Source organism: Nomascus leucogenys, chromosome 4 (genome assembly GCF_006542625.1).
Source record: "Nomascus leucogenys isolate Asia chromosome 4, Asia_NLE_v1, whole genome shotgun sequence".
Classification (NCBI taxonomy): domain Eukaryota; kingdom Metazoa; phylum Chordata; class Mammalia; order Primates; family Hylobatidae; genus Nomascus; species Nomascus leucogenys.
Window position 1 is genome coordinate 104,677,509 of NC_044384.1, and position 27,499 is coordinate 104,705,007.

The 27,499-nt window shown below is 55.6% G+C and overlaps 2 protein-coding genes across 16 annotated transcripts in view; one reads left to right on the top strand and one right to left on the bottom strand.

Moving 5' to 3' along the window:
• NBEAL2 (neurobeachin like 2) overlaps positions 1-17,406 on the bottom strand; it is a 30,076-nt gene extending 12,670 nt beyond the window's left edge. For 4 of the 10 annotated variants that reach the window (XM_030811942.1, XM_030811940.1, XM_030811937.1 and 1 more), the window contains exons 1-18: positions 17,130-17,406; positions 8,321-8,409; positions 8,108-8,236; positions 7,912-7,993; positions 7,697-7,818; positions 7,484-7,566; positions 5,772-5,857; positions 5,388-5,670; positions 5,130-5,236; positions 4,522-4,602; positions 3,062-3,145; positions 2,529-2,627; positions 1,450-2,051; positions 1,236-1,368; positions 1,031-1,150; positions 487-808; positions 245-327; positions 32-124 (exon numbers count right to left, since the gene is read on the bottom strand). In XM_030811942.1, the coding sequence (XP_030667802.1) occupies positions 32-124; positions 245-327; positions 487-808; positions 1,031-1,150; positions 1,236-1,368; positions 1,450-2,051; positions 2,529-2,627; positions 3,062-3,145; positions 4,522-4,602; positions 5,130-5,236; positions 5,388-5,670; positions 5,772-5,857; positions 7,484-7,566; positions 7,697-7,818; positions 7,912-7,993; positions 8,108-8,236; positions 8,321-8,409; positions 17,130-17,180 (2,649 nt within the window). In that variant the 5' untranslated portion in view covers positions 17,181-17,406. Of the gene's footprint in view, positions 1-31; positions 125-244; positions 328-486; positions 809-1,030; positions 1,151-1,235; positions 1,369-1,449; positions 2,052-2,528; positions 2,628-3,061; positions 3,207-4,521; positions 4,603-5,129; positions 5,237-5,387; positions 5,671-5,759; positions 5,858-7,483; positions 7,567-7,696; positions 7,819-7,911; positions 7,994-8,107; positions 8,237-8,320; positions 8,410-9,001; positions 9,089-17,129 lie in introns of those variants that run through there. The other 6 variants (XM_030811938.1, XM_030811939.1, XM_030811941.1 and 3 more) reach the window with 6 other exon arrangements.
• CCDC12 (coiled-coil domain containing 12) overlaps positions 8,380-27,499 on the top strand; it is a 66,616-nt gene continuing 47,496 nt past the window's right edge. For 2 of the 6 annotated variants that reach the window (XM_030811949.1, XM_030811948.1), the window contains exons 1-2: positions 17,466-17,574; positions 19,959-20,102. In XM_030811949.1, the coding sequence (XP_030667809.1) occupies positions 17,484-17,574; positions 19,959-20,102 (235 nt within the window). In that variant the 5' untranslated portion in view covers positions 17,466-17,483. Of the gene's footprint in view, positions 8,395-17,465; positions 17,575-18,718; positions 18,861-19,958; positions 20,103-27,499 lie in introns of those variants that run through there. The other 4 variants (XM_030811950.1, XM_030811953.1, XM_030811952.1 and 1 more) reach the window with 3 other exon arrangements.

Below are 27,499 nucleotides of genomic sequence, written 5' to 3' on the forward strand. Positions count from 1 at the left end.
TCATGCCTCCTGCACACACAACCTCACAGACCTTCACATCCCAGGTCTCCACTCTGTGGCCCGTCAGGCGCCCATCAAGCCCATGACTGGGGGAAAGGTCCAGGCAGATGTTGTTCTTACAAGCCTAGGGATAGGGGAATGCGCAGGCAGCCAGGGTCAGAGGGAGGAGGGGGTGGCAGGCGGAGTGTGGGAGCCGGGGAAGTAGCACAGTCAAGCCAACCACTCCCCTGGGGCCCCCAAATACCTGAGGTGAGTAATGGAGGAGCAGCCTGGTGCTGAGCTCATGCAGCTCCCCCTCAGGCTTGAAGGGTGCCGTCTCATTGGGCCCTGGGAGGTGGGCAGGGGGCTTCAGACCTTGCTAGGCCTCTGGCCAAACCCCATCCAGAGCCTGCCTGACCACAGGAGAGACCCCCAGAGATGCCTTCTCCCCACTGGACCCCTAGCTTCTGGCCTGGGGTTGTGGCAGAGATGGAGGATGCTGCATACCCAGGGTGCACAGGGTCCTCAGAGCCGTCGCCTGCAGAGCTTCGTGAAAGATGGCCACAGCCCCCAGCTCACCCTCCAGGGATGTGGGGCTGCCCCACCGAGTGTCCTGGGTGCCTGCGAGGGTAGAGTCGATGCTGCCCTCCTGCAGGGGGGCCACCAGCCCGGACCCCCAGCCAAGCCCTGTGGAGGCTGGGACTGACTGGGAGCGGGTGAGGGTGGGATGAGTGTAAGCCAGGGTAGCGGGGACTGGTGGTGTGGGCAGCCCCGTGGTGGTGGTCGTTGTGCGGTATCCAGCGGAGCCGATACAGCAGGAGGAGAAAGGCTGTGGGGCCGGGGTTGGGGGAGCGGTCAGGTCACAGCAGAACCTGGGGCTCCGCCTACAACCAGTTCCTCACAGTGACCCCCATGGCTGCATGGACCCCAGCGGCTAAAGTCTGAGGCCTGTGGGGCAGCACAGGACACGAGGGCTCCAGGTCACACCCTGCCCTCGGTGTTCCAAGTCCTCCCATCTACCCAAGGCCTCCCCAAACCTTGCTTGGCACACCTCACTGAGGGAGGGGCAGCGAAGGGGTGCTGTCTTGACCAGATGGCCGTCTTTGTAGACATGGACCAGGTTCTGGCTGAAGGGCCGGCGCCCAGGCACATGGACGATAGCCACGCAGTGCTAGAACAGAAGCCTCAAATTAGGCCATACTTGGGACTCAGCACCCCTCTCTCTACTGGGCCACATGAGAAGGATGGGGTCTCACCCAGGCAGAGTCGGCAAAGGACACTTCGGGCAAACTCATGGTCAAATACTCCTTCCGTGTGCACACAGCCACCACCAGGGTCCCGGCCGCCGTGAAGAAGGCCTCAAACCCTGAGCCGCTGCTGGTAAAGAAGCTGGGGGCAGGCAAGCCAGTTAATGTCTGCTTGTTCCTGCTCACCCTGGCAGGAGGTCCCTGGCCCCTGGCAGTCACCCACCTGTACAGCTGCTTTCGCTGGAGTGGTCGGGTGGGGGCAGGGGTTGGTGCTGTATCCATAAGGTGCAGACAGAGCCAGGCATGAAAGGTGAAGCCAGGCCCTGGCCATCGCTGTACAGAGGGTACCATGATGCCCGCCATGCTGGGCGTGAGGTCAAAGTAGCGCAGAGCACGTGCAGGACCCTGGTGCCTGGCCATGCCTGATAATGCGCGGATGATAGCACCTGCATGTCGGGCCTTTCCAGCCTCAGCTCCGCCTGGTCCCGAGTCCAATCCTGGCGGGGGGCGCAGCAAGTGACGCAGCTCCATGGGCCTTATTGATACACGGCCCAGTGCTTGTAGCAGTGCCAGCAGCTGCTCTTGGCAGCGGGCCTCCAGGGCTAGCCCTGTGCTGAGTGTCTCCAACAGGCAGCCCACCAGGCCTGCCTGCACGCAGGTGGCACGGCTGGCGGGGCAGCTGTCACAGAGCCACCTGAGGCGTTGTGCTAGGAAGAGCTGCAGCTCAGCGGTGGGCAATGACGGCAGCCACTGCGCCAGCACCAGTACTGGCTGCTCGTTGCGGATTGGTGGAGGTGGGCACATGCTGTGGTCACCCTCCACAGCCTGTGGGTGAAGAGAATGACAGTCCCTGGTCAGCTGTGGCACCCTGTCAACAGTGGGTCTTTCTGGCTCCATTTACTTGCTACGGCAGCAGTCAGCAACATGATCTACTCCATCCTGCCCACAGGTTGTGTGTGAGGCTCAGGAAAGTCAGAGGGGCACAGATGACAATCACTACTACTAAGAGTCCTTCAGCACTGTTGATCCCTCAGCTTTAGTTTTCAGCCTGGGTTGGCCTAACCCCTAACTGCACGTTCCTAAGATAATCCTGGGGCTTGCTAACATGCAGTTGCTTCCAGGACCCCTACAGGGCCAGAATCCTCATTCCAGTGACACTGACAGACATGGCCAGGCTACAGGTCACACTATGTACTGGCCGCAGTCAACATGGTCCCCCAGGGTGGAGAGCTCACCATCTGTGGTAACACTGACTCAGTTCTAGTTGCCTTTGGGACCCTGGTCCCAAGCCCCTTCCCTCACCATGTTGAGCAGCTCTTGCAACAGCCGATGGGTGGGGGGACCATGGCTCTGCAGAACCTCCTGCAGGTGAGGGTAGCCGATGCGCTCCTTAAACACCTCCTGTGTAAGGTAGTATGGGGAAGAAGTGAACATATACATGGGCTGGAGGGCAAACTCAGACCCCCTGGAAACTCTGGAGGGGCATCATGTTTTGGGGTTCCCTTGCGTGGCTCTGCCTGTGGGTGACAGTGCTGGTGGGCAGTGGGCTGCAGAGGGATGGGGGGGACATGAGTACATCTCAGAAGGCTGTAGATGGAGGTGGGCCTACAAGTGTCCATTCCCCATCCAGCCCTGATAGAGAAGATGCATCTCCCAGGACAGACTGGCGACCACACCTGCCCAGTGAGCTTTAGGGCCGGGCAGTCACCTCCCAGCTCACTTGCTTTGCTCCAGGGAGCAGGATGCTTATAGCCACTGGCCAGGCCTGTTCTGGGGATATGGTCAGTTGAACTCCACCCCACACCCCTACTAAAGCTGCAGTGCAGCAGCCTCACCTTGGCCGAGGGGGAGTCACTCATGATGCAGGTCAGCACTCTGACTACATGGACTGCAATGGCGTCTGTGTCTTGGTCCAGGACCTTGGGGTGGGGAGGGGCTATCAGGAGAGGCAGGGGCCAGGGTATCACAGCTGGCAGCCCCCTGCAGTAAAAAAGGTGCAGAGCCAAGCACCCCAAGGCATGTGGCATGTGCTGGATCAGCAACTCTGTCAGAGCACCAGGCCTTCTACTCCTTGCCCCAACTGCTGTGACCCTATCACGACCTAGGGCCCTCTCTGAGCAGCTCAGCAAGACCCACTCTAACAAAGGCTGGGAAGGGCCTTACTGGGACAGATTAATGGTGGACACTCTCACTGCACCCTCCAGTCCCCCTTTCTCTAGTGGAGTTAGGGCCCTACCCCCAACCTGTCTCCCTAAAGCTAGACAGATGAGTACAGACATGCCAGCAAGTGCCCCATCACCCACAGTGATTGACAGGGGTCAGAGATTTAGGGACAATCAATCATAGGATGTTAGAACCAGAAGAACCTTCGAGACCTTTAAGTCTCACCTTGCCCCTTCCCCCTAGATCCAGGTGGGGACACTGAGGCTCAGCCTGGCTGAACCTGACAGCCAGAGGCATGCTGCTGCCTCTCCTGCCCCACCCTGAGGGCGTCAGGGGTTGAGAGCGCTTGGAGAGTTTCTCAGCAGAGACTAGGTCATATTCAGCTCCATGGGGACTTTGGTCCCAGCTTTGCCTGACTCCCCAAGTGACCTCAGGTATCAGTCTTCCCCCTCCAGGCCTCAGTGTCCTCATCTGTAAAAACAGGGGAGTCACTTTGCCCTGCCTGCTTTGCAGATGAATAGACGTGCAAGCTCTCAGAAAATGACCACGTGTGGTGAACACATAGGGTTACCTCATGAAGACAGAGCCAGGGTAGGGGCTATGGAGGTTGGGGCCCACAGGTTGAGCCCCCAGAAAGGGTGCCCGCTGTGAAGCTGCCAGCTGACACCCTGACCTCCTACAGCCCACAAGCAAGGTGAATCAGGGAGCACATCATCAGGGGCTGGGGGACACCCAGTGACCCGCTGAGGGTGGGTGCAAGAATCTACAGAAAGAAATGGCACCATGAGGGAGACCCCTTTCTCTGTGACTATAGCCAAATCCTTGAGTGTCTGGGCTTCTGTCTCCCCTTCTGAGAAATGAGGTAGGTGGTTGAGTTTCGAAGGTTCCATCCAGCTTGGCACAGCCAGACCCCAACACCCAATCAAACACCAGGCAGGCGATAGACCACCTTCTGTCCTGTTCCCTAGGATGGGGACTTGGAAGGCAGGCAAGACAGCATGGAGGATCCACACCCATTGCTTGACCATACCAGGCCTTATACACATCTGCTCATTCCCCCAGCTATAGTGCAGGAAAAGCTCAAAGAAGGAGTCTCAGGGGGTGTCTGAGCTGGTCAGCCCCAGGATGGTACCTTTTGGACATCGGGCTCAGTCAGTAACCGGGTAGCCAGGTCACTGTCCCCCTCAGGGGGCGCCCGGGACTGCAGGTACAGCTGTGGGGAAGGGGGGAGGCACAGGGTGGAGGAGGCAAAGAGAGAGGAGGAAGATGGGAGAGGGCGGGATTAGAGCAGGACCAGGGGCAGTTGCCAGGTGCCCTGCCCGGCACTAGGGAAGAGTAGGGTGCTGAGCCCCCTGTGCCCTGCTCAGATGGGCAGTCGGGGGGATGAGTGGGTGGGAGCAGGCACTGCATCTGAAAGCAGTGGTGCCCTCCTCTAGCCCCTGTACTTGGGGCCACGGAAAGGGAAACAAGGCGCCAGAGCAGCTCCCTTCCTTCCAAAACAAGCCCCGCTTCCATGGGGCACAAAGCTGTCCTAAGCCTCAAGCCCAGTCCTATAGAGGCCCCAAGGGATGGGCCCTTGTCCATGCCTCAGACCCTCCCACTGAACTGCAGGCCATCCCACCAGCTGCAAAAAACTGACTCTGTCCAGCCCATGTTTGCTCAGCAGCAGCCTGGCACCTATACGTGGCTCCCCTAGCCTCTGGCTTCCAGACCCTCACCCCCAGGCTGGGCCCTACCCACCTTGCTGTTCTGAATGAGCCGAGTGAGGTGTTCAAAGCAATTGTTGCTGAGGAAGGTGGCTTGCAGCACTGGCCGGTCTTCACATGCCAGCATCATGGGGATGGCGTCTGTGGAAGGGTCAAGGGTCAGGCCCTGCCCAGACCCCTCTAGGCAGCCTTAAGCTTTCCTTCCCATGCTGCCCTATCCAGACCTTCCATCATCACTTAGGCTTTTCCCTCATGGTGCCCCTTCCCCAAGAGCCTGGGAGCCCATACCCACCGAGCATGCTGACCCGGAGGGTGACAAGGGCCTCTTCGGGGCCTGAGCTCAGACCAGCTGGCCAGTCAGCATTAAGGACATGGAAGTAGCTCTCAAGCAGGGCACGAAGCTCTGGGCCACGAGGAGGTGTGCGGCTGGCATGCAAGACATGGACTGCACCCACCAGTGCCTCTAGAGCCAGTGGCACTAGGCGGGGGTCCGGGGCTGGCCCACGGCTCCAGCCCCGCACCACACTCAGCAGGCCCTTCACAGAGCCATCACTTACAGCCATCTGCCCATTCTCCTGCAGGTGTGGACAGAGATAGGCAGTGGGCAAGGGGCTCACCTAGCAGAGAGATACTGAAAGAGCCGCTCTCTAGTCCACAGGCTCACCTCCCGGCCTACCTTTCCTCCAGCGAGGATGGCGCAGAAGAGGTGGATGAGACGCAACAGTAGTACGGGAGGCAAGTGGTCTGCATTCTGTAGGCTCTCTGGGTAGGGGGGTGTGGGCAGCGTAATGTCACCAAGGTTGCAGGGCTATGGACCCAGGGGGCTGCACAAGAGGTGGGTGCCCTGGGGTGGAGGGGAGAGGGAGCTGGGCCAAGTAAAAGACCCAGTGTGAGGGATAAGAGCTGGCTGTGCCCTGGGGGGCATCTAAGGAGTTATGGCTGTATAGTAGAGGGTCTGAAAGGGACAACCCTTCTTTGGGGGACTTAAGGGGGCAAAGCCCAGCCCTGAGAGTCTAGCCAGCTTCCCAGATCCTTAAGCCCCAAAGTGAGGGCCCCAGCATGAGCACATCCCCTTCCACTTCCCCATGATGACCAGGGCTTAGTTTCTCAGATGCAAATCTCTTGTTCCCTCTGCCCCTGTGACGGTTGGTGCTTCCCATGCCGTGCTCTGGGGACTCTGCTGTATCTACTATACTGATACCACCTCCCCCCATGCCCATGCCTTTGCTTGGGACTTCTAGGGGCTTTCACAGCCTAATACGTAGGAGGCCCACCTGGCCCTGCACCAGCAAAGCTGGACAGGATGCCAGGCCAGGGACTGAAACTCAGAGGGCAGAAGGGACTAGCCCTGGGTCACATGCCTGGGGGAGGAGGAAGAGTAGGGCTGGGGCGTGATTCCCGCTGGATGGGTGGGAGGCCTCCTTGGGGATGGGGCTTTTGAGGGGAGACCTGAGAATGCAGTTGGAGGGGAGAAGGCACAGCATAGGCTAAGACCCTGAGGTGGGGTCAGTGGTAGCAGTCTGGGAATGAGAGGACAGAAGCCAGGCTGAGCAGCAGGGCAAGTGGAGAGAAAGGCTGTGGGAGGAGTAGGATTTCATCCTGAGGGCGTCAGGTTGACATCAAGGGATATGATGGGAGGAGAAATAAAATCCAGTTTGTTTTAATAAGAGCACCCAGGCTATGGGAAAATAAAGGCGGGGAGCTCCCTGGGGTGCCTCCCCTCCTGGAGCTGCTGCTCCAACTCTAGATCCAGGCCCACAGCTCCATAGGGGCATCACTGAGACACTTAATATTCCAATAGTTCACCACCTTCTCACAGCCCTGCCCACCTCTGTCCAGGCCATATCCCGCCCTGAGCCTATCTAAAGTCCCGGCCAGTCTCCCTCCAATGAGAGGAGAGAGGGGACCCAGGGGAGGAGGGTCACCAGGGAGAACAGGTTCACAGGACCACCTGTGAACAGGCGGCCACAGCTGTCCTGGGCATCAGATCCTCCAGCAGCCAGGCAACAGGAGGTGGAGATACCTCCTGTGTCTCCAGGATGGGTGGAGACGGGTGGAGGCTATGGGGCAAAGGGATTGGACCAGAGAGTTTTCAGATCACAGTAGCGTACAAGTGGCTAGAAGGATCCAGGAGATTGGGGGGGAAAGAGGGTGAGAAATCTGGGTAGGCAGGTGGACCCCACCCCTCCACCTGATGGGATGCCCTCGCTCCAGCCCAAGATGTCCTTTCTCTTCTCTCTGTCCCTAAACTCCTGCTTGGTCTTTGGTTCTCCCAGTCCTGCACGCAGCCACCACCAAGTGGTTCCTGTGTATGGCAGGATCAAGGAACTACAGGAAGGGGCCTAGGTTTGGGGGTGGGGCCAAGTGGGGGCAGGGGTGGGGCCTGACCTTGGAAGAAGGCACTGAATTCCCGGGGCAAAGCAGCGGGAGGGAACTTGTATTTGCTCTTCTCCTTGGAGCTGATGACTTCCCTGGGGGCGGTGAGGCCAAGTACATCAGCCCGGCTCTCACCACTCCTGGCTCTCACCCCTCCTTGGGCCCAGTGCAGCCATCCTCTTCCCCACCCTCCTCTGGGTTCCCTGCCTGTGGGCTGGGTCTCACCCACTGCGCTGGCGCCGCCAGGTTTGGTAAGGGTCAAAGAGGCCCTCGCAGAGAAGCAGAGCATGTAGGGCCACATTCTCCAACTGCGTCCCTTGGCCCTGGGGTGGTGGGCATCCTTTCAGCTGTAGGTGTGGGGAGAGAGGGTTAGCCCTGCCATGGCTACTGCCTGCCTCCCTGCATACACCCACTGCCCCCCAAGGTAGAGGCCACTTTACCTCCGCCACCAACTTGGTCAACAGTGCCAGCACTCGGGGCACTAGCACCTGGCCCCGGCCTGCCTCTATGTTCTCCAGGTTCCTGGAGGAGTCAATGATGAGAGAGGTCACAATAATACAGCATGCCCCTCCTTGCCCCCACTCCCTCTGGCCCACAGTTCTAGGCCCCTGCTTGTAGAGTGGACAACAGGGACACCTGCAGAGAATGATGAAGAGCTTGAGTAGCAGGAGGGCTTGCTCCAGGTCGGCCTGGTGCAGCTGTTCGGCCAGCACATGCAGCTCATCCAGTGGTAGCAGCGGGACCTCTGCACCTGCCTCCTCTGGCCTGCAAGGAAAGGGGAGACATGGGTGCTGAGGACCCCTCAATCTCCCTGCTCTGTCTCTGCCCTCTGTGCAGATCCAGCCTCACCTTCTTGGCTCCAGAGAGGACAGTGAGATGCTCTTCTTGAAGGCACCTACGAAGGCCTTCAGCCACTGCTGCAGGTAACCGAGGTCCTTCTGTAGGCAGAACAGGGGAACAGTGGTGGGGGGCAGAAGGGGTTCAGTAAACAGGGCAGGGACAAGGGGATGTGGACAGAGGTGAAGAATGAATGGAGGTGGACACAGTGCATGGACAACAGGTTAAAGGCAGAGTGGAGGGTGTGGAGGAGGGGAGTGGGGGATGGGGGAGGGAGGGCAGGACATTTGAAGGTCAGCATCAGAGAGTTAGGTACATACTGACCACTCTTCCAGGCACCCCACTGCTTCTCTCAGCCTCCTAGTTTCTGCTCCCACCTCCCTAATGCCTGCAGTCCTAGGCAGGTCTGACACAGCCAGGGGAGGGGCGTTAAGTGGGGTGTAGCTGTGGCCCACACTGGTGCTAGGGCTGGAGAAGGTGTCCCACACAGCAGCCACCCCCTACCAAGAGCCTTGGACTGAGTCCTCATCTGCCATCTTCACCCAGCCCAGCAGCCACCACCTTCAGTAGCCTTCTTTAACTGTGGATCCCAGGACACATGTGTACCATTAGACAGGCAGACTCAGACATGCGCACATCCTCACGTGCGGCCCTGCCTTGCCCTGGGAACTTCCACCCACCCTTGCTGGTTACCTGGACCCCAGGCCCCAGAGCTGGTTCCATGGGCAAGAGGGGCAGTGGCTAAGCCCAGGTCTAGGCGCTGCCAGGAAAACTTTGGTGCGAACGGGAAACGTCTCCTCCCGCCCCGGGGCTGGGGCAGGAAGCGCAGAGTCACGGTGGGGGAGGGGGACCGCTTCCTCCCGGCAGACCGCAGGGATGTGGGGGGGCTGGGGCACCCTGGGCCCCAGTGAGAGAGGCTGCAAGCGACCTGGCCTGCACTGAGGGTGGGACCTGTTACAGAGGGGTGGAGTCACCTGTCCTGGGTGGGGCTTATGGGCCAAGACTAGTTTTACAAGCATGAGGTCAGAGCCTGGAAGAGCTCTTATCCAGGTGAGGGTTCTGATCCTGCTGCTGCAGTACCCTTCGCTTAAGGCACCCACAGCTCCCTGACTGGCGCCCAAGGCCTCAGGCCACAGGGGTTGATGTAGAAGACTCAGCCATACCTTTGTCCCGCCCCCCTGCCTGCCATGTCCTGGCCACCTCATCTGGACTCTGCAGTTCTCTTCGCTCAGGAACACAGCTGATAAATCCTAGCCTAGCCCGTATCTGCTCTAACCTCTAAGCCCCTCACAGGGGACAGGGGTGGGTTGTGGCTTATACAGGAGCTCCTCCAGGCTGGCCCCATCTGGAGCTTCTAAACAGCTGAGTCCAAAAGGCAGCCTTCTTTCCTAGAGTCAGAAAGGTGGACAGGGGGAGCTAGAGTGGAAAAGGATGAAGAGGCAAGGGACACATCATGGTCAGCACTCAGCAGGCCTCAGCCTGCTCCCCAGGGGCCATGGACCTCATACCCAAGGACCTCCAGAACTATCGTTGGATGGATGGCTAATTTTTGCAGCCTATGGGCCCAGACCACAGGGCAAGGCCTGAATGGCCCCAGGGCAAGAGGCCTGACTGCAGCAGACCTGAGCCAGATCCCCCAAAAACCTAGAAAGAGCAGCCATCCACCCTGTGATTGGGGAACTCCCTGGTACATTTTAGTGCAGATCTGAAGCCCAGACAACTCAGAGAGGTGCCAGGGCCACCATGGTGCAGACCCACACAACCATGACATTTTGTCTGTCGGTTACATTTATTGACCTCTCCACCCTCTCCTGCTGGCAGCCTCCTCCTGAACAATCAGCAAGGAGCCCAAAATACCCAGATCCTGAGACAGCAGAGGTGCCCAGGGGCCCTGGACCGTTTCTTCTGAACCTTCTCCATTGCAGATGGGGAAACAGGAGGTCCCACAGGGGATGCCTTATCTACTACTTTGTCTTCAGTGTACCTTTGAGGATGCTAAAAGCCAGACCTTAGTTCTAGGCCAGGACCACTCATGATTGCTAGCAAGCCAGCCCATGCAGACCATGTGACCCCGATCCTTGCCTCGGTGGCCCCACAGAGACCCCTGGCTGCCTTCAAAAATGTCCCAGTACTGTCTTCCTCTCTTCTGTCCCTCAGTCAAGCCAGTCACTCAAAATGTGAGTCTTCCTGCCAGCTGCAGCTCTACTGAGCACCTGAAAGCCCAAATTTGACTGTGTCTAACCCCTCCCCATAAAGGCTCGACTGCTGAGCAGCATTCCAGGCTGCTGGTCCAACCAGGACCTGCTTCTCCAGCTTCCACCTCTCCTCCTCTGTGGTTCACATCCTCCTGTCCAGGCCTCTGCCCACCCTATGCCCCACTGCCTCGTGTGACTTGGGCTTTTGGTACTTGAGCAGGAACCTCCCACCCTCCTGGTGGCCATCCCCTTGATCAGCCTTCCCAGGACAGGGGTGGGTCCCTCAATCTCTACATACTCCTGCTTTCTGTCCCTAGAACTACACCCTTGGCCTGTCCAGTCCTGTAAACTTTCAGCAGATTGGGCTTAGCTGGGTTCAGGGCTGGGGCAATCAAGATAGCCTTCAGGGGCTCTGAAAGGGGATGAGGAGGTCTCCAAAGCACGGTATTAGGCAGGGGTGGGGTGGCTGCCTGTCCTGCCTCCCTGGGTCTCACCTTTTCTCCCTGGAAGGCCTCAGGCCAACTCTGACCTAGGTCCCATGGCTTGAGACTGCAATGTGTCGGCGTATGGGAGTCCCTCAGGGAGCCAGGGTCAGAGGGCAGAGAATGGCAGGGGATGAGAGCATGGTGGCAGTGCTGCATGTGAGGGTCCAGGGCCTGGGAGGGGTGGCCATGATGCTCAGGCTTCCCATGCCCCTCTCAGAGCCTCTGCCTTGGTCGGTTGTGCCAGCTCTGAGCAGGAACACGGGTCAGGGACAGTCCAGCCCCTTGCCCCAACCTAACTGGGTCAGGGGCCCAACCCTGTCCCCCATTGAAGGCAGGTCGGGAGCAGCCACACCTGCCAAGCCCTCTCCAGGGCCCATGGGTAAGTGATGCCCAGGTCCTGCAGGAGGGGAGAAGGTTGTGGGAACGCGGAAGGCCGGTGTTCCTGGGAAGAGGGGGTCTCATGTTCACCTCCACAGAGACCCCAACTTATGCCCAACCAGCTGTGAGGGCACTTGAGAGTGCTGGGGGTGAGGGCTCCCGAGGGCTGCTTAGGCTCAAACAGTCCCTGGGTGGGCACGGAACTGCCACTCCTCTGGAATTCTGAAGTAACCTGGAGGGCTGAGGGCTGGTGGTTGTGACATTGGTGGGGAGTACAGGGAGTACACCTTGTTTGCCAAGGTGACAGGGATCATTGAGCTGCCTGACACCATGCTGCTCCCAGACCGTGCCTGACGTACCCCAAGTCCAGCGCACAGTGGGCCTCGAGTAGACGTCTGTCACCATCACGGCCTGATCAGCCAGTCACATGCCCTATCACAAGCTCACATCTGAGGCCGTGCGTGGGTGGTACCCACCTCACCTCCAGCCTTCACACCCCAAACCTGCTGGATGCCTGGGCCCAAGGGCGTGACTCACTGTCTCTACCCCCACAGGTCTGCCTGTGCTTTGCTCTTGTTTGCTCTGCTGAAATGCCCCCATCAGGGGCATCAGTGCCCTTTGTAAGACCCATTCCTGTCTGGTGCCTCTCACCAACAGAATCAGTGGTGAGGGCATGGTTTCCGGAGTCCAGTCCGCGTTCTAACTCTCAGTAGCTTGTTACTTAACATTAACCTCTTTAAAACCATCCCTTTGCTTCATGGGTAAAAGTTCTCCAGCCACACCTACCCACCTTGAGGTCAGGGTAAGGTGAGTGGAGTTCCAGATCCAGGGGCTCTGGCCTGCCCGAGCTCCCTGAATTCCAGGCAACAACCCCCAGCCCCCTCTGTGAGTGACAGTAAGAGGTATTAATGGACCCCAGGGAAGAGCTAAGAGCAGGAAGGGAGAGAAGAGCACAGCTCAAGAGTGGGTGACTCCTCTCAGTCAGAGCTGCCTGGGTGGTAGTGAGCACTCCATCTTCAGGGACAGACAAGCAGAAGTGGGACAGGGTGGGGTCTATGTGGAATAGCCTATCCCAGGCCTAGGGGGTCCCCCCATTCAGTATCAGGACGGGGAGGACAATGTCAAGCTAAATGTGACTTCTGGCTACATCACCAGGACTGGAGGTCAGGCTTGGAGGATGTTAGGCCATGGGATGAAGCAGGAAGATGGGACTTTGCTGGGGCAGGGACAACTGAGGATAGTGGTTTGAGTGCCTGGGTGGCTGGGCCAGTCTCTCCCCCTTACCTGGAGAGGGGGTGCTGAAAGGGTGGATCTTCTGATCTCCATGACACCCACCCTGCCCCAGGGCCTGACCATCCCCTTGTACTATTGTTTTTTTTTGTTTTGAGACGGAGTAGTCTCGCCCGCGCAGGCTGGAGTGCAGTGGTGCAATCTCAGCTCACTGCAAGCTCCGCCTCCCAGGTTCACGCCATTCTCCTGCCTCAGCCTCCTGAGTAGCTGGGACTACAGGCACCCGCCATCAAGCCCGACTAATTTTTTGTATTTTTTTTTTTTTTTTTTTAGTAGAGACGGGGTTTCACTGTGTTAGCCAGGATGGTCTTTATCTCCTGACCTCGTGATCCGCCCACCTCGGCCTCCCAAAGTGCCAGGATTACAGGTGTGAGCCACCGCGCCCAGGCACTGTTTTTTTTTTTTCTTTTAAGCAAGGAAAGCACAGATTTATTGAAATGAAAGTACACTCCACAGAATGGAAGTAGGTCAAGCAAGCGGCTCAAGAGCCGACCAACCCCTTTTACTATCACTATGGAAAATGGGAATTTCCTTCCAGGGTCCCCATAGATCCCATGGTAACTGATCCTGTTTCTACGGGGACCCCACACTTCCCCATCAGCTCCCCAGTTGTCATAACAGCTCCAGGAATTACCAGTGCCCATCCAAGCCTGGGCTGTGTGCTCATCTCCCTATCACTACAGGCTCTTCTCCTTCAGGTGCCTTGGTAATAGAGGCAGGGGACCAAGCACCAAGGAAGTGATTCCACCTTCCCTTTACCCATTTCAGGAAGGTAAACTGAAGCCCAAAAAGGAATATGACCAGATAAAGCCAGGCACAGTGGCTCACGCTTGTAATCCCAGCACTTTGGGAGGCCGAGGTGGGCAGACCACGAGGTCAGGAGTTCGAGAACAGCCTAGCCAACACAGTGAAACCCCGTCTCTACTAAAAATACAAAAATTAGCCAGGTGTGGTGGCACACGCCTGTAGTCCCAGCTACTCGGGAGGCTGAGGTAGGAAAACCGCTTGAACCCGGGAGGCAGAGGTTGCAATGAGCTGAGACCATGCCATTACACTCCAGCCTGGGTGACAGAGTGACTCCGTCTAAAAAATAAAATAAAATAAAATAAAGCACTATGACCAGGGGGAGTGGAGGGCCTGACCAGGCTTCTGAGAGGCAGTAGAGATCATCAGTTAGGGAGAGGGAACTCTTGGGGAAGTGTGGGCAGGACGAGTTTGCCTCCAGCCTGACCTAACCTCCCTGAACCCCTCTGAGGCCTCAGTGGCATAGCTGGACAGGTCAGCTTCTGCTCCCTCCTGTCACCTGAGCGTTTGTTCTGCCCTGACCTTTGTGACCCTGAGTGCCCTTCCACATTCAGTGCCCCCTCACTCTGTGACCCTATTCACTGGAGGGGTTGCTGAACATCACTGCTGCTCCGGCCTGAACCGGGGCCACTCATCTGCATGCTATGTGGCATTAACTTTTATGGGCTGCCCAACCGCCAGCCTGTCAGGTGCTTTCCTCAGTCCCCCAAGACTCTCATGCCCTTCCTCTGCCTTCCCTGGGGGAGCTCTGGTGGGCTCGGAGTCCTCTAGATGAGCCCCCACCTGTCCACCAGGCCTGCTTGACTAGCTCTGCCCTGCCCCAACTCCTGACAATTTGCTTCTTGTCCCACTGCTCCTGCTGTTTCTTCCTCTCAGCCCTCAAAGCCCAAACTCAGCCTCCTCTGGGGTGACTTCCTGACTGGTCACTGCCATGGGACCCACCTCCTCTATCCAGTCATTCAGCTAATACCCAAGGAGCACCTACTACATGTCAGGTCTGACAATCGTGGTAGGACTCTGCCTTGGTTTCCCCACCAGGGCCCTAAGGAGCTCTAACTGAGTGAAGTCCTGGGATGCTCTGACCCTTCCCTCTTCCCTCAGCAGCCATCCACAGCCCCCTCCTTCACTATGAGACCCCAGTTGAGCCGGGCCCACAGGGGGAGGGGGTGGGTGGGTCTAAACCTGGGGTCTTTAAGGAAGAGGAAGGGCAGGAAGGAGTTACTCCCACCTCTCCATCCCCACCCAGACTCACAACTGGGGAAACAGGTTTGCCAGCTGATGTCAGCTCTCACTGCTGAAGGGAGGGGTGCAGGTGTTGCTGGCTGGGTGGCTGGCCAACTAAAGGGTCTCTAAACACCCACTTTCAGCTCCGCCCCTTACCTTGCACTCCTCCTCCCCAAGCACACACACAATAGGTCCCTAACAGGACTCAACGTTGCATAGCACTACTCCTCCCTGGATTGGGGGGTTCCAGGAGCAGGGGCAGGAGCAGGCGGGCAGGAAGGCGAGCTGGGAGGCTGGCCCTAGCTTCCTCTTCCCAGGCAGCCTGGCCCCGCCTGGCTCCTGGGTTTGCTGTCACATCCTGGATTTGTTTGCCTGGCCCCAGGCTGCCCCCTGTCTGCTCAGGCTTCCAAAGCTACAACCTGCCAGCCTATGCTCCATACCTGCCCTGTGAGGTGGTGAGATCCGGGAGGGGGAGGCTCAGCACACATATGAGCCATAACCACCTCCTGAGGGGATGGGGGGTGGCCATGTACAGAGCTCAGCTAGATGGGGCATCAGGAGGCAACCATGCTGGAGTTACTGTCCTGGGAGATACCAAGACACTCCCAGCAGCCTGCCACCCAGCCTGAAGACCTATCATCAACATCCCTCACACTCATCACCTGGTTTAAGCCCCCTTTACCTGCCCATGCACCTAGAACCTGCCCATAACTATAGGGCAGTCAGAGGAAGGAGGACTAGGGGTAGGCTTCTCTTCAAACGCTCAGCTCCTTCACAACCACTGGGGATGGAGGCAGAGAAGCTGGGGCGAGGGGACCCAATGGGGCCAGGAAAACAGGAGCCTTCTCTGGTCTGGACCAGGTATAATGGCTACCTCTCCGCAGAGTCCAGGAAGCCCCTGAGGTCAGGGCTGTGTCAGTTTTTTATTTTTATTTTTATTTTTTGAGACGGAGTCTCACTCTGTCACCAGGCTGGAGTGCAGTGGCGCGATCTCGGCTCACTGCAACCTCTGCCTCTCTGGTTCAAGCGATTCTCCTGCCTCAGCCTCCCGAGTAGCTGGGATTACAGGCACACCCCACCACGCCCGGCTAATTTTTGTATTTTAGTAGAGACGGGGTTTCACCATGTTGGTCAGGATGGTCTCGATCTCCTGACCTTGTGATCTGCCTGCCTCGGCCTCCCAAAGTGCTGGGATTACAGGTGTGAGCCACCGTGCCTGGCCAGGGCTGTGTCAGTTTTACAGGCAGGAAGCAAAGGCTCAGAAGTCTATATGAGTTATGCCAAAGAGGGACTCTACGCCATGCCTGGCCTCCTGCCGGGGCCTGGACCTCTCACAACCTGAGCGGACTGAAGAGGCTGTGGTCCTTCTGGCCTGGACTCCAGGTCCGTGGAAGATAGTGGGCCAGCCTCCTTATGGAGGGCCAGCGTGTCTGAGCATGAATTCCCCCCACTGACAAACTGTTCAGGGCACACAATGGTCCATTGTGCCCAGGGCACACCTGAGCCAGGAGCATGATGCCAGGCAGGTGCAGGGAGGGAGGTGCTGGGTGAAGGGGAGGGGAGTGTTACTCTGGGATCCCTCCCTGCTGTGGGTACAGAAGGAAAAAGGGGGACTATGTGTGTGAGACGGTGTGAGTGACACCAGGTTCTCAGCTGATGGGACACCCAGGTCTGAGTCAGTCCCCTCACCTTCTGAGGCCACCTGAAGCATTTTCTGAGATGGGTGGGGAGCTCAGGAGGAAAGGGCCTCCCTCTAACCTTTTCAGACATCCCTCAAGGCCTCAACGCCCCACCCTCACCCTGGGCATCCAGAGGAAAACCTTTTCTTCTGCTCCTAGAGAGGTCCTGGGTCCACCTGTCAGAATGGGGGTGGGGTGGGTCATTTCAAGTCAGGGAGGAGCTTATCACAGCCTGTTCGCTGGGGGTTTTGGGGGATGCAACTCAAGAAGGACCTGAAGTGGGAGCATTCCCCTTCCACACACCTCCCTACGTTGGCCCACACCCCCAGACCCGTTGGCCACGACCACCCAATCGGGCCGCGCCCAAGGGAGAGGCAGCTCAGAAACAAATTGAGTCCCCCTCCCCCTAGCCTCCTGGCCAGTCTCCAGGTCTCAGTTTCCCCATTTGTAAAAAGGCGAAGTGTCCGGCCGCCTCGGCCCAGGCCACTCTCCTCTAGCAAGAAAGACTCAGGCTGCACGGTCCTGCTCGGGGGAGGGGGTGGGTTGCTATGAAGTGCACGACCGCGAGCTCTGTCCCCAAGGCATAAGTGCCAGAGGCACCCGGCGGGCTGGGGGCACACACGTGTGTGCAGAGCCGGAACATGCCCTGCGCGCGCGCGCGGCTACGCGGCCCCAGCGGCGCGGGGCGCAGGTGCAGCAGGCGCGGGGCGTGCGAAGCTGGGGGCACCGCGGGTGCGGGTGCGGGCGCGGGGCGGGGCGGGCTCACCTGCGCGTAGTAGAGCAGCCACAACTCGTAGAGCCGCTCCGAGGCGGCCATGGCCCGGCCCGGCTCCGGCCCTGCTGCGCGCCACCTGTCGCCGCCTCCTCCGCGCCGCCCGCCGGTTGCCCTCGGCCAGGCCCATGGGCGGAGGGCGTCACTCCGGGGCGGAGCGGCGCGATACTACTGGGGAAGTCTGCGGCTGTGGCCTCCGCGGCGCAGAGCCACCCAAGTCTACTCGCTCCTCCTCCTCCTCCTCACTGCCGGCCGCCGCCCGGCTTCCTGCACTTCGCTGCAGTCACCGCCGCCCCGCCTCTCCTGGGACCGTGTAAAGGGCGGAGAGCCTGGCAGGAGGAGGGGCCTATGGGCCGGGCGGCCCGGGAGGGTGCCCCGCCGCCCTGCCCCACCAGTGCCATTGGAAAGGCCAACCTGAGCCTCCGGGACGAGGGTCGGGGTGAGGAATTCCAGACTTCCCCAGGGTCTGAATCCGCCCAGGACGCTGCTCGCCTGACTGCAGTTGCCGCCATTCAGGGAAGGGGCGGCGGGCCGCGTGGGGGTGGCGAGGGTCCTTCAACAATAATGACCACCACCACCATGACGACCCCTTGTAGCGCTTGTCAAATGCCAGGTGCTACTCTGTCGCTTTATGGGAAGACCGAAACGCAACTTTTGAGCTCTAGCTGTTTGTGGAGTGTGATGGCGGGAAGTTAGAGAGCAGCAGGACTAGCCTGAAATACCTTCGGGGCCGCGGTGCTCTCTCAGATCCCAGAGAGGCTTAGACCGTTCCCATGGGTCCCCCTCCCTCCTCCAGGAAGCCTTCCCAAACGCTCCAGTGGAGGGGCTCCCCCCACTCCCCAACTCCTGGGCCCAGAACTTGCTTCACATATGTTGTTTCTTTAACCTCAAGAGGTGGGTGCCTCATGGCTCTGTTTTTTGTTTGTTTGTTTTTGAGACAGAGTCTCACGCTGTCGCCCAGGCTGGAGTGCAGTGACTCGATCTCGGCTCACTGCAACCTCCGCCTCCTGTGTTCAAGTGATTCTCCTGCCTCAGCCTCCCGAGTAGCTGGGACTACAGGAGTGTGCCACCAGGCCCAGCTAATTTTTTGTATTTTTAGTAGAGACGGGGTTCCACCGTGTTAGCCAGGATGGTCTGGACCTCCTGACCTCATGATCCACCCGCCTCGACCTCCCAAAGTGCTGGGATTATAGGCATGAGCCACCGCACCCGACCAGCTCTGTTTTACAGATGGAGAAACTGAGGCCCAGGTTGACCAAATGAGGACCACCTGGGCAGCAAAGGGCAGCAGGGGCAGGGACCCAGGCTTGACTGACTCTTTGCTGGGTCCCTGCCAGCATCACCCCGTGCCCCTTTCCCCATGCCCTCACCTCACAGTCTGGACATGGGGCAAGGGGCACGGGGTGATGGTGGCAGGGACCCAACCCCTGGCGTTGGGCAGGGGTCAGGCCCTTTGTTGGGGCTGGGGAGAAGTTTTCTGGGCCCAGAGAGGTGCTACTGGTTCCAGGAGTTGACCAGTCTGGAGACTCCTAGACCTTGGGTGGCCAAGAGAACAGAGACCCTGTCCTGTTTTGTTCTCCTAGCTTCTTGGTCCACCTCTGGCCTTTTGTCCTGCTCCATCCATCATAGCTCTGAGCTGAGGTTTCCTGAGCACCTCCAACCTGCATGCCAGGCCTTGGCAGAGCAACCCATCCACTACAGGGAAGAAGGCTTAGACAGACCCAGGTTAGTGAGGACAAGAGGGTTAGTGAAGGGAGGGCTAGACCTGCAGTCTGTGGCCCATGGGCCTCTGAAGCGAGTTGGAAGGGGAAGAGTGGATGTCCACCTGTAGCCAGCTTGGGAAGGGAAGCCTTAGGGAGGGAACAGCCTAAGAGGCTAGTTGTCCCCTGGCAGTGGAGGTGGGGAGGGGGCGGCATGGTCTCCTATTCCCAAGTGAGAGGGGGTGTGGCTTTGGGGACCCCCACATACTGAAAGAATTTCTTGACTTCAGCCTAAGTGGTCTCTCGGTTATCAGGACACTCTAGTTCATGCAGGAAAGAAGACTCTGGCAGCTTCTGCTGGGGAGCCATGAATCTTGTAGCGACTTGCAGTCGAGGCCACCCCAAGGCTTTCTTTTTTTTTTTAATTTTTTTTTTTTTTTTTGAGACGGAGTCTCGCTCTGTCGCCCAGGCTGGAGTGCAGTGGCGCAATCTCGGCTCACTGCAAGCTCCGCCTCCCGGGTTCACGCCATTCTCCTGCCTCAGCCTCTCCGAGTAGCTGGGACTACAGGCGCCCGCCACCACACCCGGCTAATTTTTTGTATTTTTAGTAGAGACGGGGTTTCACCGTGGTCTCGATCTCCTGACCTCGTGATCCGCCCGCCTCGGCCTCCCAAAGTGCTGGGATTACAGGCGTGACCACCGCGCCCGGCGCAGGGAAGGTTTCTTGAAGGCATTCGAGCCTTGTCAGGTCAAGTGGACAAGGACGGGTCAGGGCATTCCAAGAGGCCAGCATGGAGTGATTAGTGTGGTTAGTACTTAGGCAAAACCGGAGCGATCGACGCACTCTTTTCTCCTTCTCTCAGGTCTGAATTCCACTTGCTGCTCTTTCACTGATCGGCGTTGGATAAATCGAGCCTTAGCTTTTTTTTTTTTTTTTTTTTTTTTTTTTTTTTTTGCCGGCTCCCCACCCACTGGGCAAGTTGCCCGGAAGAATAAGGGCGGGGAGGGGCGGGGCAGGGCGAGGCTCGCCCATAATAACCCCATATTGATTGGCTTTCAGGACCTCCCAGTCTCTCATTCTCGTGCTTGGATTGGCCGCGAGACATTTATCCACTCCCCTTAGGCCTGCGCGATGCAGGACGGGAGAAAAGGAGGGGCGTAGGCGGGCAAGATGGAGGCGACTACGGTTGGTGTGGGCCGGCTAGAGGAAGAGGCGTTGCGGCGAAAGGAACGGCTGAAGGCCCTACGGGAGAAAACCGGGCGCAAGGTGAGAAATGTGGAGTGAGGGTCGTAGTTGAGGCGGCCAGCGTTCAGGGTCCGCGTCGGGCTTGAGGAGAGCAGAGGGCTAATAAGGAAAGACAGCTGCCGAGGGCGCGCATGCGCGGGCGCTAGCGCTTGCGCGAGAAGACGGCGCCCGCCCACGAAGTCTGGGGCTGCTTGGTGTGGTAGCCCTCTGGCGCTGGTGCGGTCGTTGCGCATGCGCGGGGGTGGTTGAGGCAGTGATCAGCGACCCGCAGTCCACCTGACTTCTGCTTCCCAGGTGTTGCTCGTGTGGGTGTCTAGGGCTGCCTGTAGGTTGAGATGCTTGTTGGGTTAGGCGTGATTTGTTCCGTTTCTCTATGGCCTAGCTGGTCTTTAACCCCTGCCTTCGATTCTGAGTCAGACTCCCCAGTCCGGCAGCACTCCTTGGACAAGGCAGCAAGTGACAGCAATGGGTACACAGCCGGAGTCGTTTCGTGCAAAAATCAAAAAGAGGCCGGGCGCGGTGGCTCACGCCTGTAATCCAAGTGCTTTGGGAGGCCGAGGCAGGCGGATCACTTGAGGTTAGTAGTTCGAGACCAGCCTGGGTAACATGGCGAAACCCCGCCTCTACTAAAAATACAAAAATTAGCCGGGCATGGTGGTGCGCGCCTGTAATCCCAGCTTCTCGGGAGGCTGTGGCAGGAGAATCTCTTGAGCCGGGGAGGCACAGGTTGTAGTGAGCCGAGATCACACCACTGCACTCCAGCCTGGGCGACAGAGCGAGACTCCGTCTCAAAAAAGAAAAAAAAAAAAAAAAATCGAAAAAGTTTTAGCCGGGCGCGGTGGCTCACGCGCCCAGTACTTTGGGAGGCCGAGGTGGGCGGATCACGAGGTCAGGAGATCGAGACCATCCTGGCTAATACAGTGAAACCCTGTCTCTACTAAAAATACAAAAAATTAGCCGGGCGTGGTGGCGGGCGCCTGTGGTCCCAGCTACTCGGGAGGCTGAGGCAGGAGAATGGCGTGAACCCAGGAGGCGGAGCTTGCAGTGAGCCGAGATCCTGCCACTGCACTCCAGCCTGGGCGACAGAGCGAGCCTCTGTCTCCAAAAAAAAAAAAAAGAAAAGAAAAGATCTATTTCTAACTTAGGGTGGGCCTTAGAAATTGGAAACGAGGGCCGGGCACAATGGCTCGTGCCTGTAATCCCGCACTTTGGGAGGTCCAGGCGGGCAGATCACCTGAGGTCAGGAGTTCGAGATCAGCCTATCAACATGGTGAAACCCCATTTCTACTGAAAATACAAAAATTAGCCAGGCGTGGTGGCAGGCACCTGTAATCCCAGTTACTCGGGAGGCTGAGGCAGGAGGATCGCTTGAACCGGGAGGCAGAGGTTGCAGTGAGCTGAGATCGCGCCACTGCACTCCAGCCTAGGTTACAGAGTGAGACTGGTCTCAAAAAAAAAAAAAAAAAAAATTGGGAAAAAAGAAGAGGGCCTTAGTTCTTTCTTTGGGGATGGGCCTACTAGCCTATTAACTGCCATATTCGGAGGCGTTTTTCTTTGCTGTCGTTTAACAGCAAATGAAAAGTTCCATTTCTACCTTGTTCATCTTTCCAACGTAATGGAGAGGAAGAATTCTGAAGTTCACTACCTGTGTGCAAACCCTAGTTTGCTTTTTTACTTGGACTTGGGACACATTGCTTCATCTCTCTAAGCTGGGTTTCTTCATGTCTCCAGTGGGGAATGACAATCCCTACACATTGATTCTCATTGGGTTATTGTGAGATCTAATGGGATAATCTGTGTGAAAGGGCTATAGAGACAGACCAATGAGGGCCGTAGTTTTAGATGGGTGAAAACTGTGTCCTTCAGTGTATGAAGTACAAAGAATGTTAAATAGCTAGACCTGTCAGAGATGGGGGGCACTTCCCACTTTCCAACTGAAAAACAAAACAGGCTGGACAGTCTGACCTCTATTTTCCTTACTGCATGGCAGTCTGGGGTCCTGTGTGAAAGTGAAAAGGGAAGTAATAGAGAGTGAAAGCTGGCTAGAGTGGCTTCTGCTTTTGTTGGCTGCACGTCGAACATATCAGACAGTTATCCCCTAAATTGCCTGTCCCGGAGAAGCTCAAACCTCAGCCTTTCAAACAGTGGCTAGTTCACCTGAGCTATTTGCTTGGATTTAGGGCTCAGGTTATTGGGGCCGGGTTTGAGGTCGGAATGTAAAGGACAAAATAGCATCCACAGAGCCCATTGCCAGGGAAGGACGTGCTACATCATCAGGAGAACTGGCTTTTAAAGAGGGATCCTCTCAGTGGGCTGGAAGTGTGGCCTGATTGTTAATTTTTCTGTGTTTTAAAATTGTGGGAAAATACACATACAATTTACTGTTTTAACCATTTTAAATGTATAATTCAACGTCCAGAACGTTTTCATCATCCCAAGCTCTGTACCCGTTAAACAATAACTCTCCATTCCCCCTTTCCCCAGCCCCTGGCAATCACTGTTATACTTCCTGTCTCTGAATTTGACTACTCTAGGTACCTCATATAATCAAATCATGCAGTATTTGTCCTTCTGTGACTGGCTTATTTTACTTAGCATGTCTTCACACTTCATCCATGTTGTGGCATGTGTCAGAATCTCAGTCCTTTTTTAAAGGCTGCATAATATTCTGTTGTGTATACCATATTTTGTTTAGTTGGGTTGCTTCTACGTTTTGCCTGTTGTGAATAATGCTGCTATAAACATGGGAGTACAAGGCCTGGTGCGGTGGCTCACGCCTGTAATCCCAGCACTTTGGGAAGCCGAGGTGGGCAGATCACGAAGTCATGAGATTGAGACCATCCTGGCTAATACAGTGAAACCCTGTCTCTATTAAAAGTACAAAAAATTAGCCGAGCGCGGTGGCGGGTGCCTGTAGTCCCAGCTACTTGGGAGGCTGAGGCAGGAGAATGGTGTGAACCTGGGAGGCAGAGCTTGCAGTGAGCTGAGATCGCGCCACTGCACTCCACCCTGGGCGACAGAGTGAGACTCCATTTCAAAAAAAAAAAAAAAAAAGAAAAAACACAGGAGTACAGATACCTGTTTGAGTATCTGCTTTAAATTCTTTTGGGTGTATAGCCAGAAGTGGAATTACTGGATCATATGGTAATTCTTTTTTTTTTTTTTTTTTTTTTTTTGAGATGGAGTTTCGCTCTTGTTGCCCAGGCTGGAATGCAATGGTGCAATCTCAGCTCACTGCAGCCCCCGCCTCCTGGGTTCAAGCGATTCTCCTGTCTCAGCCTCTCGAGTAGCTGGGATTAATTTTTTTTTTTTTTTTTTTGAGACGGAGTTTCACTCTTGTTGCCCAGGCTGGAGTGCGATGGCACTATCTCGGCTCACTGCGACTTCCACCTCCTGGGTTCAAGCAATTCTCCTGCCTCAGCCTCCCCAGTAGCTGGGATTATAGGTGTATGCCACCACGCCCAGCTAATTTTTGTATTTTAGTAGAGACAGGGTTTCACTATGTTGGTCAGGCTGGTCTCAAACTCCTGACCTCAGGTGATCCACCTACCTCGGCCTCCTAAAGTGCTGGGATTACAGGCATGAGCCACCACACCTGGCCTTTTTTTTTTTTTTTTTTTTAAATTTGAGTGATGTCAGGTGAGGAGAAGGGAGATCAGTCTCAAATCTGTCTTTTCAACTAACTAAAATCGGGGGTTTATATAGCAGGGAGAAGAATGTAACTATGTGTAGGGAAAACAGCTGGATCATATGATAATTCTCTGTTTAGCTTTTTGAGGAAACACCATAGTGTTTTCAGTAGTGGCTGCACCATTTACGTTCCCAGCAGCAGTGTTCAAGGCTTCCAGTTTCTCCACATCCTCCCCAGCACTTATTATTTTTTTTTCTTTAATTTTCTTTTCTTTCTTTTTTTTTTTTTTTAAAGGAGTCAGGAGTCTCACTGTGTTGCCCCATGCTGGTCTTGAACTCCTGGGTTCAAGTGATCCTCCTGCCTTGGCCTCCAAAAATGCTAGGATTACAAGTGTGAGCCGCCAAGCCCAGCCATCTTCTTTTTTGTTTGTTTGTTTTTTTTTTTAATTATAGCCATCCTAATGGGTGTGAAGTGGTGGTATCCCATTGTGGTTTTGATTTGTGTCTCCCCAGTGATGAGTGATGTTGAACATCCTTTCATATGCTTGTTTGCCATTTGTATATATATTTTCTTTGAAGAAGTATCCAGGTTCCCTTTGCCCATATTTTTAATTGGGCTCTTTTTCTTGTTATTGAGTTGTCATTGAATTATTCATGTATTCTGGATATTAAATCATTATTAGAGATGAGATTAGTGATATTTTTTCCCATTCTCTGGATTATCTTTTCATTCTCTTGGTAGTGTCATTTTTTTTAAAAATTAATTTTTTGTAGAGATGGGGGTCTCACTGTGTTTCCCAAGCTGGTCTCAAACTCCTGGCCTCAAGCAGTCCTCCCGCTTTGACCTCCCAAAGTGTTGGGATAACAGGTGTGAACCACCGCACCTGGTGGATAGTCTCATTTGCTGCACAAAGAGTTTAAAATTTGATGAAGTTCAAGTTATCTGTTTTTGCTTTTGTTGCATGTATTTTTAGTGTCATATTTAATCCTGATAGTTCTTAAGTGATTTTTTTATTAAGGTGAATGCCTGGGGACAGGACAGGTAAGGGTCTAAACTTTTAGTTGATTTTCCAGCCTATGGCCCTTTCTGCCGGACCTTTTAAGTGGGGAGTCTGGGGAGGAAGTATGACTGCCTGCTGTGGCCAGATAAAACCCCTTGAGTCTCCTCCTTCAGAGAGGAAGTGGCTTCACATTTTTAGTTCAGGTTTCTGATGTGACAACAGACACCAGGATTGAGCATCTTCTCTGCCTGCACTTGGAGAGCACCTGTCTGCCCCATGAGGATGGCATCTTGCTGGTTTCCTAGCACTCAGTGGCAGGTCCTTCATTGAGTTCTTACTGTGTGCATGGTTTTGCTGGAGGTCTTAGGAATTTCAGGCATGGAGTTGGTTTTCCTCACAGTTTTATCTTTCTTTCTAACTCTCACCAGACTATAAACTCATAATTTAGTGATATGACAAATCAGGGTCCTGAGGTTGTGGCAGATGGAAAGAGACAAGATTAGGGCTTGCAATGTTTCCGTGTATTATTCTGCGCAAAGCTCTCTTGTAGTCATGCAGCTGTAGTTTTACAAAGACTTCCTGGTCAGCCCACCTGATGCCACTTATTAGTGAGGGGAGCAAGGCAAGAGGCTGAGAAGAGCTGGGATGTCCAAGGCCGAGGAGGGGAAGTAATGTCTCCTCGATTCCAGCCCATGCAAGACCCTCTGGGGGAAGGGGATTCTGTAGAGGACACAGCACGGCCTGAAGCAGCATCTTGTAGGTCAGCCAGTTCCCATTGACAGGTAGAAAGACAGTACTGCTGGGGTTCATTTTCTGGGAAAGCCAGGCAGAGCCTGAGGAAGCTTCATGGGAAGGCAGCGTGGAACTTGAGCTGAGCCATGGAGGGTGGGGAAGTGGGAGAAGGTCATCGAGGTAGCTGGAAAGGAGAGTGTTCCCAGGGAGCATTTTAGAGGTGGGAACATTCAGGTGCATAGAGGTGAGAGTGGAGATGCTCCAGGGAGTTTGACAGCAAGCACTTGGCAGTGATTGGGGCAGGGGTACAGTCTGAAAGTGCTGGACTGGGGTACTCTGGTAGCCAAGTTTTGCAAGAGCCAGGGTTTCCAGCAGGGATGGTAGCCAGCCTGGGCACACTTTTCTGTATTGTATTTGAAGCTCATTTCCTGATGCTCATCCAGAAGTTCCAGGCTGGGTGAGTAGGTGAACAGTTCAAGGCTGTGTGGATGAAACTCTGGCATCTCTTTACAGTGCTGTCCGGCAGGGCAGTGTGAGGCCACTCTGTCCTCCTTTGACCTCTTTCTTCCTCAGCAGCCAAATGGAGGCTCTCTAAAGGTGATGATTAACTTGGCATAAACATGCCAAGCTTTCCTGAGCATTTGCCCTGAATTGGGCTGTCTCTTGCTGCTCTGAGACAGGGAGACTGGCTGTCTGTCTGATCAGCCCTTGGGGCTGAGGTCTGGCTGTCAGGTTGCAGGTTCCAGGCAACCAGCAATTCCTGGTTGTCACCTGGCTCTAGAGATTAGAGCAGCAGTGTTGCTCAGCAGAACTTTGTGCAGTGATAGTGTTCTCTAATCTGCACTGTCTAGTACTATAGCCATGGGCCACCTGTGACTTTCAAGCCCTTGAAATGTGGCTACTGGCCAGGCACAGTGGCTCATGCCTATTATCCAGGGGTGTCCAATCTTTTGGCTTCCATGGGCCACAATGGAAGAAGAAGAATTGTCTTGGGCCACACATAATATACACTAACACTAATGATAGCTGATGAGCTTTAAAAAACAATCACAAAAAATATCTCAATGTTTTAGGAAAGTTTACGAGTTTGTGTTGGGCTGCATTTGAAGTGGTCCTGGGCCTTGGTCTGCGGGTTGGACAAGCTTGCTATAATCCCAGCATTTTGGGAGGTGGAGGCAGGAGGATCACTTGAGTCCAGGAGTTTGAGACCAGCCTAGGCAGTATGACAAATCCCCATCTCCACAAAAAATACAAAAAATTAACCTGGAATGGTGTCGTGCACCTGTAGTTCCAGCTACTTGGGAGACTGAGCGGGGAGAATTGCTTCAGCCTAGTAGGGGCAGAGGTTGCAATGAGCTAAGATCACGTCACCGTACTCCAGCCCGGGCAACAGTGTGAGACCCTGTCTCAAAAAAAAAAAAAAAAAAAAAAAAAAGAAATGTGGCTACTGTGACATTTAATTTTAGTTAGTTTACATTTAAACAGCCACACTTGACTCATGATTGCCTTATTGGACGGTGCATCTCTGGAGGACTTGCTCCCTTCAGCCTGACTTACAAGAAACTGTGTGTCTCCCTGAGCTGCAGTTGTTGAGAGCTAAGGGGCAGGTGGAAACCCAGATGACCATCAGATCAGCCTTGGGAGCCCGAAACTGGGCAGAGGGCTTGGAAGTTGGCCATATTCATGGCTGTTATCTCCATCAGATGCTGATTTGAGGCCATCTGTGTATGTACCCTGTGGAGTTAAGTGCTGGTGATTCAGAGTGGTATAGTTGTGATTTACACACTCAAGAAATGGGAGTGCGGGCCGGGTGTGGTGTCTCACGCCCAGCACTTTGGGAGGCCGAGGTGGGCAGATCGCTTGAGCTCAGGAGTTCAAGACCAGCATGGGCAACATAACAAGACCCCATCTTTACAAATAAAAGTAAACAAAAATTAGCCGGGCATGGTGGCCCTGCGCCTGCAGTCCCCGCTATTTGGGAGGCTGAGGTGGGAGGATTAAAAAACAGAAAGAAAAAAATGCACAGTGCAGAGTGTGGGAGCAATGCCAAGGTAG